This window comes from Cetorhinus maximus, chromosome 8, assembly GCF_964194155.1.
Source record: "Cetorhinus maximus chromosome 8, sCetMax3.hap1.1, whole genome shotgun sequence".
Classification (NCBI taxonomy): domain Eukaryota; kingdom Metazoa; phylum Chordata; class Chondrichthyes; order Lamniformes; family Cetorhinidae; genus Cetorhinus; species Cetorhinus maximus.
The window spans coordinates 74,957,460-74,974,508 of NC_135886.1; the positions used below are offsets into that span (position 1 = coordinate 74,957,460).

General features: G+C 41.9%; 1 protein-coding gene across 1 annotated transcript in view; it reads right to left on the minus strand.

The window, feature by feature from the left end:
* Positions 1–17,049, minus strand: part of zdhhc9 (zDHHC palmitoyltransferase 9) — a 106,812-nt gene that overhangs the window by 23,949 nt on the left and 65,814 nt on the right. The window contains exons 3-4 of the mRNA XM_078547063.1: positions 5,997–6,155; positions 2,941–3,078 (exon numbers count right to left, since the gene is read on the minus strand). Coding sequence (XP_078403189.1) covers positions 2,941–3,078; positions 5,997–6,155 — 297 coding nt within the window. The remainder of the gene's footprint in view (positions 1–2,940; positions 3,079–5,996; positions 6,156–17,049) is intronic.

Consider the following 17,049-nt stretch of genomic DNA (forward strand, 5'->3'; position numbering starts at 1 on the left):
GCAGCTGCTCAGGCAAAGGTGTTGTTTATGAATGAGCCACACATTGAACACATGCAGCAAATACATGAGCCATTTGGGAAATGCTGCAGCTCAGTCTGCTTTCAACGGGAATATTCCAAGTTCATTAAGCCAGGATGACCTCTATTCACAGAGGATAGCAAGAGATGGTATAAGAACACCACCCCAAAAAGGGGAGGGCCCAGAAAGGGGAGGTTTACTAGTATCGCTGAACACCAGGTCAGGCAGACAGGTTGCTCACATACACACAGGTAAAATACTGTAGATGCTGGAAATCCAAAACAAAAACAGGAAATAATCGGTATGTCTGGCAACATCTGTGAAGAGACATGTCAATGAGCTCTGATGAAAGGTCATCAACCTGAAACATCAAGGGCGGTATCATCCCAGGTTTGCACTAAATGCAGGTGGTGTGAAAAAAGACTTTTTACCCGCTGGCCGCGATGGCAGATTTTCACGCCATATCGTTCCCTTCCCACTTCATTAAGTATTTGGCCACAGGAAACACGCTATTTCACTGGCAGGCAACTTCCGATTTGCCCACCACACTTATCTCACTTCTTCCTCACACTGGATGCCATATTTAAACTGCAGCCGCGAACACACTTATCAATGCTTGCAGCCCATGACTGCTCCGGTGAGGACATGGAGTGCAGCCCTCCGATTCAGTGACTCATCCCTGGGCTACAATGGAGGCCTTCTGGTATCCTCTACCCCAGCTCTGTCTGCACAAGGCCTATCGGTCTCACCACTCCAGTTTGGGGGCAGTGGCAGAGGTGGTCAGTGCCAATGCTGCACACCTCAGTCGGCCAACCAGTGCAGAAAACAAATGAACGATCTCATCTGTGCCACCAGGGTAAGGCAACCATCTCATCACTCACTCAAGCCCATCACACATTCACTGGTATTTCACACACTGCCAGCTCAAGGGACATCACCACTCTCACGCACTCCCACATCTCCAACTGGCCCCATCGCCTCTGGAGACTGTCTCCTCAGCCCTCACCTGGAGGCCACTTGCACAGATCAACGTGGTGCCTCACACACCCCCTGGGATACCTCCTTCCCCAGCACAGCCCTCGCCCTGCAACCTCTTCCCTTGGCTGAGTCCACTTCTCCTTCCTCCCCATGCAGGCCATAGCCCTGCAGCCATTGAAAAGCCACCCCCACCTTACACTTGGTCTGGTAAGTAGAGACCTGCCTGTGAGCTCCCCCTAAAAGTGATGTGATGCTGCCTGCGAAGCCTGACGTTGATGGTCGTGAGTGCTGCCTGAAGCAAGGTAGGCAAACAAACCTCGAAGTCCCAAGCAAAGTGCAGTTTGTCAGGTGCACGTCCCTTATGTACAGTTGTGAAACATGTCGGCGCAATTTGATTCAGTGTACAGGGATGATTCTGACAAGCAGGGCTTATAATGATATGCTAAAATATTGAAATTAGGTTCCCAACATGTGGCAGTGGGAAACATAGCCTGCCATTGACGGGTGAAGTGGACAATCGCAAACTGGTTTCATGGCTGTAAAACCAATTTTTGGCCTTCTCGCTATAATGTCCGCCCACACCTGCCATGATACCCACCACCAACAGGACCAGAAGATTCCACTCTAACTGTGCCTCTGTTCACAGATGCTGGCATCCCTGAGTATTTCCATTATTTTCTGTTTTTACTTCGGGTGTCTCATGCTGAACACAAGAGAAAAGTGATAAAGCAAAACCAATTTTTCTGCATTAAAGGGACAGATGTGAGCCTAGAACTGGAGCGGGGAGCTCTTGGTCAGTTTTTACATTTAAAAATAGTCCAGAGAAATGCCAAAAACAAGTCAGTCAACCACAAAAAGAACCAGGTATGTTAAATTATTTTGCATAAAACGTCTGAGGTTTATTGACAAGTTACTCTGCATGTTCATTTGCTGTCTGAAAAATAAAGCATTTTTACCTGCCTCAAAATTTAAACTGTTCTTGGCTTATTTTTCCTCTATTTCACCATTTTGATGGTGGAGAGCACACTGGAAAGCTAGCCTTTTGACTGGCAGAAAATTAGCTGATCACACCTCGACCCATTGAAACAAGGACTATTGTCAGATGCTATTCCATAGGCAGTTGGGGGGTAGACTTCACCTTGTGGATGCCCCAAAGATTCAATTTTGGGGTCCTTACATTTTACTGGACAAAATATATAGGGGACTCACTTGCAGCTGTGTGTAATGCACAGGTTGCATTGTCCCAATGCTAACCCTGCCCTGACCAGTTGTGCACCCAGGAAGGAAAATACTGTGGGGAATGGATGCCAAAACAAACCTACACATGCAAATAAATTAGGGACTTTACTGTGCCAACAAGGTTAAACATTGTGTTAAACTTTTATTGACTGATTGAACTCTTCAATGGAGAGAGAGGGGGAAAGAAAAATGAAAGACCAGCATAATGGGTCACAAAATAACTTCTCACCCCCGGGACAAAAGTCTCCTTTCTCTAATGCCTGAAAGGCAGTTACTTAGGGTGGATTGCGAGCAGTTTTTAGTGGACACAGGCCAAAGCAGTCCTGATTTTGGTAATAAATTAGCAATCTCACTCAAGCTGCGGATTTTCAGGGTGGGAAATGGAAATACATCACATGAGTGCAGCACATGATCTGGTGCACATTGTTGGGGCAGAATGTAACCTGGCTGTCTAAATAGGAAGAAGTTCCATTCCCCATCACTAATACTACCAACTGAAAGAGGAAAATTAAAATCATATTTTTAAAAATTCAAATCAACATTCTGCCTGATTCTCTGTGCAGAGGGATCAAAAGCAAAAGAGCAAGGTTCAGATGGACCTATCACTTAAAATAACCAGTTAATCTGATTTTCTAAAAACATACCCTACTGTAAAAGTTTTGGATAATAACATGACCAGGTAATTACTTTCTCTTGGTTACTTACTCAGTGCCACATGTACAATATCAAAAGCAAAGATGTAGACAGTGAGGAATGACAATGATATGGTGAAGAGGTAAAAGAAACGGTAATTCCGCTTTCCAACACAGTTTCCAACCCACGGACAGTGGTGATCAAAACGTTCTGGGGGGGAAGAACACTGGAAATTAGAGAAGGTTTTCACACAATCCTGTAACTTTCCAGTCTAATTCAAATTATGCTCCTGTTTTTCAAACTGTGAAGCAAAAACATTTGGTAGATAGAAAAAGCTAGGTAAGTTCCATCAGTCACATCACATGTAAAACGCTGCTAGACCTGCCCTGTAAAAAGAATAATTGTTCAGTTTACTGCAAATTTTAATGTACGAACTGCGGTACATTTTACTTTTGGAGGCTGTTTGCTTTTACAAGTATGCCCCAGGAATTTTCAACACCATAAGGGGTAGGGGGGGGGAGGGGGGGGGGAGAAAGAAATTTATAAACATGACATTTGCCTTTTGTGTTAGCCAAAGGTGAAATCGAACAATGTGGATCAACTTATTAAAGACACACAGCAAAGTGTATCAGAATGTGTTGCAGCAAATATTCATTGTGCTGACCTGAAACTGTCCCTTCAACTGAAATAAAGAACAGAACAGCATTTCAATTATTGAATTTAAAAGATATCACCATTCAAATTAACCTAAAGCTACTGCACAAACAAATAATTTAATTTTGATAGTCAGCTTTGTTCTTAATGTGGTTTGTGCTGAGTTCATTAACTATTTAGGAGCATCTAAACTTTGAGATAACAAAATATGCATCAAATGTGTGCAATGGCCCATTGATGCAAAAACATTAGGCACCTCACTGCTTAAAAGCACTGTACCCAAAGGCAACAACTGCAGCGATGTTCTTCTGGGTCATTTAAATCACTATGAATCGAGTACCAAAGAATCATTTGGTAGCACAGAACTTGAATGTTGCTGAAAAAAGACATTTTGTCGAAGCTTTTCATCTTGCACCCATCAGGACGATCACAAGAATACCAATGTCTGGGGAAGCAACAACATTATACTGTACAAGAAGAGTGCTTGGCAGGTAGACTCCGATTGGTAGAGGCATTGCCATGGAGAATGCACCAGTTAAATGGCGACTGACAGTTAACTGCCAAGCATTGTTTGAAATTTAAACCAGGCAGCTTGCCAACTCTGTTCAGAGTAGGGATAATTGGATCTTTTTTGGGTTAGCGGGCTGTGATAAGTGGAGTGCCACAGGGATCAGTGCTGGGGTCTCAATTATTTACAACCTACATCAAGGATTTGGACTACAGGGCTGAATGCATGGCAGCTAAATATGCCAATGACACCAAGATAGGTAGGGAAATAAGAGGAGGTAGAAAGCCTACAAAGGGATATAGACAGGTTAAGTGAGTGGGCAAAGGTTTGGCACATGGAGTATAATGTGGGTAAATGTGAACTTGTCCACTTTGACAGGAAAAACAGAAAAGCATTATGCTATTTAAATGGAAAGGGATTGAGAACTCTGTGCTAGATGGATCTGGGAGTCCTGGTACGTGAATCTCAAAAGTTTAGTATATAGGTACAGCAAGTGATTCGGAAGGCAAATGGAATCTTGTTGTTGATTGCAAGGGGAATGGAATATAAAAGTAGAGAAGTTTTACTGCAGCTGTACAGGGCATTGGTGAGGCCACATTTGGAATACTGTGTACAATTTTGGTCTCCTCATTTGAAAAAGGATATACTTGCTTTTGAAGCAGTTCAGAAAAAGGTTCACAACTCATTGCTGGGATGAGGGGCTTATCTTAAGAAATGTTGGGTCTATACCCAATGGAGTTTAGGAGAGTGAGATGTAACCTTATTGAAACATAGGAGATCCCAAGAGGATTTGATAGGGTAGATACCAGGAAGTTGTTTCCACTTGTGGGAGAGACTAGAACCAGGAAACACCGTTTAAGAATAAGAGGTCTACCATTTAAGATTGAGATGAGGAGAAAGTGTCTCTCTCAAAGGGTAGTTAGTACATGAAATTCTCGTCCTCAGAAAGCAGGGGAGGTTGGGTCATTAAGTTTATTCAAGGTAGATTTAGACAGATTTTTACTTGACCAAGGGAGTCAAGGGTTATGGCGGCCAGACAGCAAAGTGGGGTTGAGACACAACCAGATCAGCCATTATCTTATTGAGCAGTGGAGCAGGCCTGAAGGGCTGAATGGCCTATTCCTGCTCCTAAGTTCCACATTCCTACATCTCCACTGTTTAATTCCACAGCAGTTTGAGGGGCTTCACATCTTGAAATAGGAGCTGTTTCTCAGTGGCAGGATCCTTTCCTTCTGCCTGGACTTTCAGTCAGCTGTGGGGGCGAGAAACAGAGCACGTGCACTTCAAAAATGCTCCCGGATGGCGTCAGTGTCCTGACACCTTCGGACATGCTGGAATTTTCAAAGCATGGGCAGAGGTTGTGAAGCAAGGAACCCACTTGCCTGCTCTTTGAAGAACTTGCTAATGGGATGGGGACTTCCAGAAGGCAATTTCAAAATTCGCTGATTGGCAAACTCTCAAATAAACAGCCCAGTGCACGTCAGCCACAACTGTCAGCTTCAATACGGGGAGCAATTGGGAGATTTTGAGGAAAACCTTTTGCCACTAGGTGTTTTTGAGAGATCAGTCGCAGTCCCTTGAAGTTGGCAGTCTGGCCACTTCTCTGCACAGTGAAGTTTCTGGCCCTTTGATAATCTACCTCCTCTCTTCTGCTAAGGCCCCCCCATGGCTGCCGTTTGTCTTTGACAATCATGCTGAATGTGCACCTCCCATCTCCTTGCAGAGCTCAATACCACTAATTTTGTGCCGAGCTCGCCACAGGCCTAATTAGAGCAGCTACATAAGGAGATAGTGTCACATGTGCCAATGTGGTGCAGGGCCAGGAACTTGAAATTATCCAGGAGTCAGGTTCCTGACTCAGGATTGAAAATCAAGCCTCTACACTCTAAACTAAATGGAGGCAACTTGCCATCCCTAGCCAGACATTGTTTTAAAGCACATTGCAAATAACGAATATCCTACATACCAACACAGTTATCGCAAACACTACAGTGGGATGCTCGAGGTGGACGGAATATCTTGCATGTGTAGCAATATTTCAATTTGATAATCTGGTTGTTGATCTGAATATCTTTGATTCTTGGTGGCGGTCGCTGGCCTGCTGGGACATTGCCATTCGCTGCCTCTGGAGATTATGATAAACAAACACATACATTCGTTAGGTAACGGTATCAAATAAAAAAGCATTTCAAAGGCAATTTAATTTTGCTATAAAAAAAGTCAATTGTAGAACACAGGGTAATGAATATATTTGACGGTGTGGAGGAGTAGGTTCTACTGGCATAGATCCACTAAACCTCCACATTAGAAATCAGCACTCAGATTTGCACTCTGGATCGAAAATAACTCATGGTTGAAAATAACTAGATCACTGTAGGGCCTATGAAGATGGAACGTTCATTTTTGTGCTGTAATGAAATCCGTTTTCTCCAAATGAATTCTAATTTATTGTAAAAACCCATTCATACTAAAACAAAATCAGAGTGCTGCAAAATCAGGCTCTAACAACTCAATGCCTTCAGAAGAGGAAAGGAGGTACGGATTTAACGAAAGGACGACTAATAATGCTATTTGGTCACGTGACCATATGGGAAGTAAACAGCACTCAAACAGATCTAGACCATTTACAAACATTTTAAAGATGATAAATCCCTGCTTGTAAAGGAAATCAGCAAACCTATCCACAGGATGGAATGTCCATTAGCAAGATATAAAAGGTTTTGGGTGCAATTAATGATCATTCATTCATTCAAAGGCTTCAATTCACAGTCTTTGATTAGCTTGCCAATTGCTGAACAAGGTATAACTCAAGGTCTTATGTCTAGACGATCGCCAGAAGTTATTTGAAGCTTTCATACATGACAACCTAAAAAAGCCAAAAGCCGACTACACATTTTTTAAAAATGACCATCACAAAATACCTCAAACACAAGTAATTACACAAAGTGCAATGGGGAGAAAGACTTATAACAAAAGTTTTCTACTCCTCTTTGTAGAAGTTAAGTACTGAGGACCTAAATGTGTTAAAAAGCTTCAACGGTTAAAAAAAAATCAGGCAGAACTGAGGCATACCTCCCCCCACCCTCCCCCTTGAAAATACCTGGTTTTCATAACATTTGTACATACCATGCTATTGGAAGATGAACCAATTATAATATTTACTCCAAAAAGCACAGGGCATTTATTTGCTCAATTTCAATGAAAACCATTTCCTATTTGAAATTTAGAAATTGCTTACTTTTCTTTATACAGTACTTCAAAACTCTCTGCAGTAGATGGTTCATTACTAAAAAGAAATATTCTTTAGGTTGCTTTACAACGATTGGAGATTCAAATCTGGTCCTGGCCATTTCGCCCAGAGGTGTGGGTAAATTGCCAATTTTGCATACCCCTTTCAAATCCTATCCTTACCCACTTCCTCATGTCTGTTGGTAGATTTCTAGGGGATGAAGGAACATCGCTGTCAAAAATGTTTTCATTTCTTACATCAGGAATGGTGTATTCTAGTTAGACGTTGTTACGTTTCACAATAGACAGGTATCCAGTTATTTTTGGAAGTAACTTTGATCAGTTTATCACTTCCTCCAGAAGCTGAAACAGTCACTTTCCTGCTTTCTCCTCCACTCAAGTTTCAACATTTTGTTCACTCAAACCTCAGTAAATGGAGACTTTGCTTCCCATCCTGCCAACTCAGTTCAGAGGCATGTAATTTCTCCCATCCTCCTAATTCACGGTGGCACTTATCTTCCTCACCCCAAATCAATTCGACAAGGCACTCTTCTCTCTAAAAACCTTCCTCCGTCCACCCATGGCCCACACCACCACCCCCTCACCCTGCAGTACATGGAGGTGCTCTTCAGTGCCCCTCAGGTTAGACACTTCTCTCTACCATTCATCCACCACCACCCTTGCCCCCTTCCCCACAAACCTGCCAATACAATGTATGCTGGCATGCTTTTCCTTCCCTCATCTCTCCACCCCACCTAAGTGGGATCAGTTGTTGTTAACATTTAGAAAACTAGGGGTGGGTTGATGATTGGGAAATGAGAGAAAGATGTGTGCAAAAAGTAAACCAGCAAGGCTAAATAAGACTAAATATGCATGGGCATTTTAATGGAAATATAAAAGTGTACGTTAATACAGCAGTTATGGCTTTAAAGCTGAATAGGAGTTATGTGGGGGTGAAGGGATAATGAACAAGATCAACAAGAGTATTTGCAAGGACTTAGTTAAAAAATTGTTTGGGGAAACCATGAATTCAATGTTTTGTTACACATGGCGGTTGTCAATAGACATCAACATGTTAGGTCTCAGTCATGCAAGACAACTGTAAACTGTAAATATTTCTATATTCCCCTCAAAAGACCAAGTTAACAATTTATTGCATTGACAATGCTGCCTTTTTAACTATGAAATATTTACATGTTCAGATACACTTTTTAACTTCTACGAATTATTGCATTGAGCAAAATATTAAATGACAACTTAAATGCAAGGTGCCATTTTAGAACCATTGCACTGAACCACGCATGTGATTAAAATAAATTGTATTGCGAGAAAAGCCTATCCATAATTAACTATTATTTCTGCTTCATGCAGACATTCTCTCAAAGTATGAGAGACTGTAGCAGACAATGAAGCAGGTCATTCAACACAAGTCACACAAACTGGAGCTTATTCCACTGCTGACCTATCAACCACTGCAGTTCCACTTGCTCCAAAAATAAATCTACTTCTTAATATTTTCCAGAAAAGAGCCGTTTATTCCACCACAACTACAACCTTCTGTACAGGAAAAGGTGAGTGAAAAAGTGTGGGTAACCCATCTAATAACTTTGAAAAAATTAAGTTACTGCAAAAATGGTTGACACAGGGTACATTTTCCACTTCACCACATGCACAGTAAGCTGGCAGACCAAACTGGCATTGTAATTTATTGGTATAAAAATCAGGCAGGTTCAATGACAGATGGCCAATCTATTCAACCAGATTACCACCCAGGTGGTGGACATTCAAATCTACTGCCATGGGAAAGAAAACTAAGCAGGAATAGGCAGCAAAAACAACAGGAAAAAAATTGTGGATTGAAAAGCCATACCAGAACTGGAAAAAATAACAGAAGGAAAAAAAAATGATTTTACATATCTCGATCAGAATGGACAACTGTGGAAAAAGCCGAGAAGTCACGAATTGCACACTACCTATTTTACCGCCCTCACGGATGGCATTAGAACAGCTCTTGTCAGCACTTGTGCCAGAAAATCACCAGTCCCACTTGCTCAGCTTGCTTAGGGTGGCAGGTGTTCAACTCTGATGATTGACAGAGAAGGTCACCTCTAATCAGCAACAGCATTTTTTTTTAAATCAGTATTTGAGTTCCTGCATAATTGACCAAGTTATTAATTGCAGCACATTCTGATTAAATTCAAAAGATAACACTAAGTCATTTTTTATTTACAAAAATCTAAAATGTTACATTTCCTCCACCTTTGCATTGTGATAATCCCAAAATCTTTAACGATACTTAATTTTGAGCGAGAGGTTTAATAAACTTGGACTGTGAATTAGAACAACCCTCATCATTGTCAGTACCATAGTTAAACTTCAGATCAGATCAGACGTGACTTTGACTTGTTTAGTGTAGAATATGCTAAGCTATGAACTCCTTGGCATTCCTGAAAAAGGAAAGCTGAGGGGTGACCTAATCGAGGTCTTTAAAATTATGAATGGTTTTATTAGAGTGGATACAGAGAGAATGCCTCCTTGTGGGGAAGAGGATAACTGCAAGTTATCAATATAAGATAATCACCAAAAAATCCAATAGAGAATTCAGAAGAAACTTCTTTACCAGAGTGTGGTAAGAATGTGGAACTCTCTACCACAGGGACCAGTTGAAGCTAACAATATAGATGCATTTAAGGGGAAGTTAGACAAGCTTGAGGGAGAAAGGAACAGATGGTTACAATAGCAGATTTAGATGAGAAACAAGGTAAGGCTCAAGCAGAGCATAAACAGCAGCATGGACTGGTTGGGCAGAATGGCCTGTTTTTGCGGTATATCCTATGCCATGTGCTTCCTATTTCAAAAGGGATAAGTTCCACTAATATTTAACCAGTTCAGATCAGAAGACATTTTGAACTGAATCTCTCCTCGTTATAAGCCGATAAATAACAATAGTGCAACATTAAAAACATGCATATTAAAATACTGTCCCAAGATTAAAATTAATGGACATCTAGCCACTGTACATAAGAACATACAAACTAGGGACAGGAGTAAGCCACTCAGCCCCTCAAGCCTGCTCTACCATTCAATAAGATCATGGCTGATGCAATTGTAACCTCAATTCCACATTTCCGCCTAACCCCTATAACCTTTCGCCTTCTTGCTTATCAAGAATCTAAATATTTTTAAGGCAGAGGTGGATAAAGGCTCTGCTTCCACTGTTCGTTCCTTCCCCTCTTCTTCAAAAGACAAAGGGGATTCTCATCCCTTTCCTAAACATTTGTGATGAATCCATGATTCGAAAATAGGTGACGCATGTGTGTCTGTTTGGACTCCAAATAATGTTTGTTTGGCAGAGAATGGTAGAGGGAGAGGCCAATGAGGATTGAGTAAAATCATTTGTATAAGAATGTAAAAAAGGTCATCAGTGGTTAGGAGGTGTTAAGTTATCAACTTAGAGTGATTGTAATATGAAAAGCCAAGGCCTTTAGGGCAAGTCACCTAAGAGAAAATTAGGTAAATCAGGAAGTAGCAATTAGTTAGGTTTTTAAAACCCAAGGTTGTAAAGGTTTATCGGGTAGAAAAAGCCAAGGGAAGCAAGCATTCAATATTATGGATGCCCTGAAATGAGAGTAGGAAATTGTATACAAGTCTTAAATTTTGAAAGATGCAGCAAGTGGAGGAAGAGCATGTAAAATAAATTTCTTCAATTAAATTACTACAGATAAGGGCACCATCTCTGGGAATATAAGCATGGAGCCTCAAGTAGAATATTGGCAACACTGGGGATTGAGGCAGGAGTAAGATAGAACATGCAGTCTGCCCCCACTGGAAATGGTTTCTTCAGTTACAACAAAACACAACAATTTGGATCAGTTAATTCAATTGGCAAGATATGCCATTCTTCAATTCACCTGCTTTTTAAAATTATACAAATTTAATCCAATTAAAAAGATCCCCCAACTCAATTGAATACAATGAATAACTTTCCCATTATTGCTGTTTTAGTTAAAGAGTTGCAACTCGAACATATCAATTAAACAAGGATCCCAACTACAGAACAAAAGCTAGGCTGTAATAGATAACCAGGAACATAATTTTTACAAGACCCAGAACGATACACAATGTTAAGTTTTTGTACATAATGTAATTTACTCATTTTTACTGGAACAGACCCCATGTCCTTCAAAGTGAAACATAAGTATTATTGCTGTTACCATTGAGATATTCAAAGACTCAGTTACACACATGACCACAAAGGCACTACCAAATGCATGGGGTGGTTTGGATGCAGCAGTTCCTAATCTAGGCATCCTAGTTTACTGTATAATCACAAAAAAAAGTTTCATTAGTAAAAAGTGCTTCAATGCTGTAGAGGCTATGTGCAATAACACAAGACTGTCTATTCCAATACAGCCAATACATTTCCTGCCTTGGGCACCCCTCCCTTCTCTGTATAGACATCTTGTGTTCGCCCCAAGGTTCCACTTCTGTCACCCTTTGCCTTATCCAGAAGCTATGCTTTATATTTTAGATAGGAGCTGACTAAGAGGAAATATGTTATCAGGTGGGTTCAGAGTACAGGAGAAAGTAATAAAGTCAAAATTAGGGTTCCTGTGCATGTTTGTGAATGCTTTGGAGTGTGGTAAATTCTCACATGGAAATAGGTTGATGTGGCTGTAACAGATCTGGCTCAAAAAAGGGCAAAAACTGGGTATTAAATATTCCTGGGTACAAGGTGTTCAGAGAAGATAGGAAAAGGAAACAAAGGGGTAGGGGTGGTAATATTGATTAAGGATAACTGCAGTGGAGAGAAAATGCCACAGAGGGGTCAAGGACAAAATCTATTTGGCTAGAGCTAAACAGCAAAAAAAAATGCAATTATGTTCCTCAGTGTAGCCCTTGGCCACCAACTAGTGGGAAGGTGTAGAGGAACAAATTTGCAAGGAAATTATAGAGGGGTGCAAGAATTATAGAGTAGTCATAATGGGGGGCTTGAATTATCTGAATATAGACTGGGATAGTAGTGCAGAGAGGGGCAAGAGTTCCTAGAGTGTGTTCAAGAAAATTTTCTACAGCAATGCTTCCAGTCCGAGAAAGGAGGCATTGCTGGACTTGGTTCTTGGGAATGAAATGGGCCAAGTGGATCAAGTGTCAGTCGGGTAACATTTAGGGGACAGTGATCATTGTACAAAAAGGTTTAGGTTGGTTACAGAAAAAAATAAAGGAACAACCCAAGAGTAAGAATAATTGAGGGAAGGCCAACTTAGTGTTTAATTGACTGCCACCTCTCTTCAAGGAATGTCTACCTTGAAGAAGTATAGCTCTTCTCTCCGACAGGATTACCTGTCCCACCCCCTCTACCAGCTTATATTTCACCTCATTTCTCTATTTCCTTAGTTCTGATGAAGGGTCATATGGACTCGAAACATCAACTGTATTTCTCTCCGCAGATGCTGTCAGACCTGCTGAGTTTTTCCAAGTATTTTTGTTTTTGTTCTAGATTTCCAGCATCTGCAGTATTTTGCTTTTATTTCAATGAGGTGCGAATGGATCTGGCCCAGATCAACTGGAATCAAAGGTTGGCAGGCAAAAATGGTATCTGAACAATGGGCTGCCTTTAAAGAGGTAGTTCAGGCACAGACAACATAGGCAGGACAAACAAATCCAGAGCTCCCTGGATGACAAAAGAGAGAGATTGAAAACAAAAAAAAGTGTTACGATCGAAACAGAGTTAACTTTTTTTTTGTACAACTCTTCTTCAGAACTGAAGAGGGGTAGAAGTGTGATGGGTTTTATACTGTTGGAGAGGGGATGGAATAGGTGGAGCAAAATAGAAGGTCAAGGATAGGTATGAGCTCAGAAGGGAATTGGCAAAAATGTCATGGATGCAAGACAAAGGAAGTGGTAATGATAGTGCTAAAGACAAAGGAGGTGCAAATTGTAGCATAAAGGTCCGATAGCAGAATGTGTTAATAGCAGAACAAGGGTCAGTGCTCTCTGAAAGCAAAACATAAAAACAAGTTACAGGCTGGCCCTGTGGGGGGGAGGGGTTTGGGGAAAAACAGAGAACAGAGTTCCAGGTCTGAAGTTGTTGAACTCAAGGTTAAGTCCAGCTTAATTCGGGCAGCTGTAAAGTGCCTGATCGGAAGAGGAGGTGCTGTTCCTCCAGCTTGCATTGGGCTTCACTGGAACATTGTGACAGGCCAAGGGCAGAAATGCGGGCATGAGAACAAGATGGTGAATTGAAATGGCAAGGAACAGAAAGGTTGGGGTCACGTTTGCGGACTGAGCAAAGGTGTCCTGCAAAATGGGTCACCCAGTCTGCACTTAGTCTCTCCAATGCAGAGAAGGCAGTGTAGGTGAATCACTGCTTCACCTGGAAGGAGTGTTTGAGGACTTGGACATTGAGGAGGAAGGAGGTAAAAAGGGGTGTTAAACCTCTTACAATTGCATAGGAAGGTGCTGTGGGAAGGGGATGAGGAGTTGGGGTTGAGGGAGGAGTGGGCTAGGGCATCACAGAGGGAACAGTCCCTACAGAATACTGACAGGGGAGGTGAGGGGAAGATGTGTTTGGTAGTGGCATCATGCTGGAGTTGGTAGAAATGTGGAGGTTGATCCTTTAAGTGTGAAGGCTGGTGGGGTGGAAAGTGAAAACAAAATTTTCCAGGTCCAAACAAGAGCATGAAGCAGCACGGATACAAGCCATCAATGTACCAGAAAAGAAAGCATTGCGCCAGGGGCCCCCTGAGTAGGACTGGAACAAGGAATGTTCCACATACCCCACAAAAAGACCGCCATAACTGGGGCCCATGTGGGTACCCATAGCCATTACCTTTTATTTGGAGGAAGTGAGATGAGTTAAAGCAGAAATTGCTCAATGAGAGAACAAGTTCAGCTAGGCAGGGGAGTATGTACTGGCAGGGTTGGGGATTGTTCAGACCTGTGTTCAAGGAAGAAGCAGTGAGCCCTCAGCCTGCCCTGGTGGGGGGCGGAGGTGTAGAAGGATTGGATGTCCATAGTGAAGAGCAGGCAGTTAGGGCCAGGAAACTCAATTGTTAAAATGATATAGGGCATCATAACAATCATGAATATAGGTGGCAAGAGACTGGACAAGGGGAGAGAGAATAGAGTCAAGCTAGCAATAAATGAGTTCAGTGAGGCAGGAGCAGGCTGACACGATGGGTCTATCAGGACAGTGCTGTTTGTGGATTTTGGGCAGGTGGTGGAAGTGGGCTGAGAGATGTTGGGAGAATATGAGGTTGGAAGCTGTGGAGGGAAGATCTCCAGAGATATGAGGTTGATATGCCAGACAACAACAGCACCACCCTTGTCAGCAGGTTTGATAACAGAGTCAGGGTTTGACCTGAGAGAAAAGCAAAAAACTGTGGACGCTGGAAATCCAAAACAAAAACAAAAATACCTGGAAAAACTCAGCAGGTCTGACAGCATCTGCGGAGAGGAATACAGTTAATGTTTCAAGTCTGAATGACTCTTCATCAGGACTGAGGAACAATAGAAAAGAGGTGAAATATAAGCTGGCTTAAGCGGGGGGTGGTGGTGGGAGAGGTAGAGGTAGCTCTACCTGTCCCCCCCCACCCCCAAACCAAACTAGCCTATATTTCACCTCTTTTCTATTTTTCCTCAGTTCTGATGAAGAGTCATACGGACTCGAAGCGTTAATTGTGTTCCTCGCCGCAGATGCTATCAGACCTGCTGAGTGTTTCCAGGTATTTTTGTTTTTGTTTTGACCTGAGAGAACAAAGTGCAGCAAGCTCAGAAGGAGACAGGTTGGAGTGGGTGAGGGGAGCAGAGAAATTAAGACGGCTAATGTCATGCCAATAGTTCTCAATGAAAAGATCAAGAGCAGGTAAGAGGCCAGAGGGAGGGATCCAGGTACAGGGAGAACAGGAGAACTCCTGTCCAAAGAAGTGGGCACAGAGGCGAAGGCAGCAGAAGAGTTCAGCATCGTGCTGAGCCCGGCATGCATTGAGGTGAGGGCAGAAGGGGATATAACAGTCCTTTGCGCACAGAACATTCAGCATCTGAGGGGGGAGGTCAGAGGGTATAGTGAATACATAGTAAGAGCTGGCAGCACAGATGCTGCCAGACCTGAGTTTTGCCAGCATTTGCAATGTTTGGCTTTTATCCTTGTGACAGATGTCAGGTGAACAATACAATGCAGAGAGCCAAGCTGAATAGAGAAGGTTCAGAGGGAAAGTGAAAAAGCACATAAGATAAGCAAAGAGTATGAAAAGAGAGTAGCAGCTAATATAAAAGGGGAATCAAGTCTTCTATAGATGTATAAATAGTAAAAGGGTGGTAAGACAAGGATTGGAGCCAATTGGGGAACAAAAATAGGATTTATGCATTGATGGACATTACTGAGGTATTAAATGAATACTTGGCATGTCTTTACCAGGGAAGACTGCACAGGTCATGGTAAAAGAGGAGATAATTCAGACACTACGAGGGTTTAAAAGTGATAAGGTGGTGGTATTGGATAGATTATCAACTTTTAAGTACAGACAAAGTACCAGAACCAGATAAGATGCATCTAAGAATACTGATGGAAGTGAGTGGAAATTGCAGAGGCACTGGCCATAATTTTCTAGTCTTCCTTAGGGTCAGGGGTGCTGCCAGAGGGCTGCAATTACAACTGTTATACCCCTTATTCAAAAAAGGTGTCAACGTCAGCCCAGCAACTACAGACCAGTTTAACTTCAGTGATGGGGACAAAATTAATAGTCACTCGGATAAATGCACATTAATTAATGAAAAGCTAGCACAGATTTGTTAAGAGCAAATCATGTTTGTCTAACTAACTTGAGGTTTTTAATGAGTTAGAGAAGGGAGATGAGGATAATGCTGATGTGGTGTACATGGATTTCCATATGCATTTTAAAGTGCCACACAACAGACTTGTGAGCAAAGTTCGAGCTTATGGAATATAAGGAACAGTAGCAACATGGATACAAAACTTGCTGAGTGACAGGGAACAGCAGTGGTTTATGGCAGCTTTTCGGACTAAAGGAAGGTTTGTAGTGGAGTCCCCAAGGGTTGGTATTGGGGCCCTCGCTCTCCTTGATATATATTAATGATCTAGATCTTGGAGAACAGGGCACAATTTCAAAATTTGTCAATGAAACTAAACTTGGAAGCATTGTGAACGGAGAGTGTAGAATTTCAACTAGATACAGATTGGTGGAATAGGCAGCAAGTCGTAGATGAAATTTATTGCAGGGAAGTGTGAAGTGCTTCATTTTGGTAGGAAGAATGCAGGCAATGAAATAATGGGTACAGGAGCAGAGGGATCTGGGTGTTGTCACAACCGTGCAGTCATGATATTGTAGATTTTAAGGAAATTTCTTAAATGTACATTACTGTAAAAAAAACCTTTAAGTTTTAAAAAGTCCTTTCAAGATGGAAGTCACAGCAAACAGCTGTCTCCACTGATGATTGCCTAAACATTGATGAACCTGTGGTATCTCAGAATCAGTCACCAAGAGGATCATTAATAATTTAAGGATATCTTGAGCAACACAACTGAATTTTCTAGAGGTGTGAGAATTCACAGCTAGTGTTGTCAGGAGAAAGAACCTCTAAAGACTGATCTAGCTACCTTCCTTGCCTTGTTTGAAACACTTACTGAAAATTAACATAGCAGCCGTTTTGTGTTTTTGAACTATATAAGAGAGGCTCCAAGAAGCCATTTTGTGTGGCAAAGAAACAACATAACACACAGCTCTCAGTTGAACCAGCCATGCGCCACGAGAGAGCTGGGGATCCTAGTC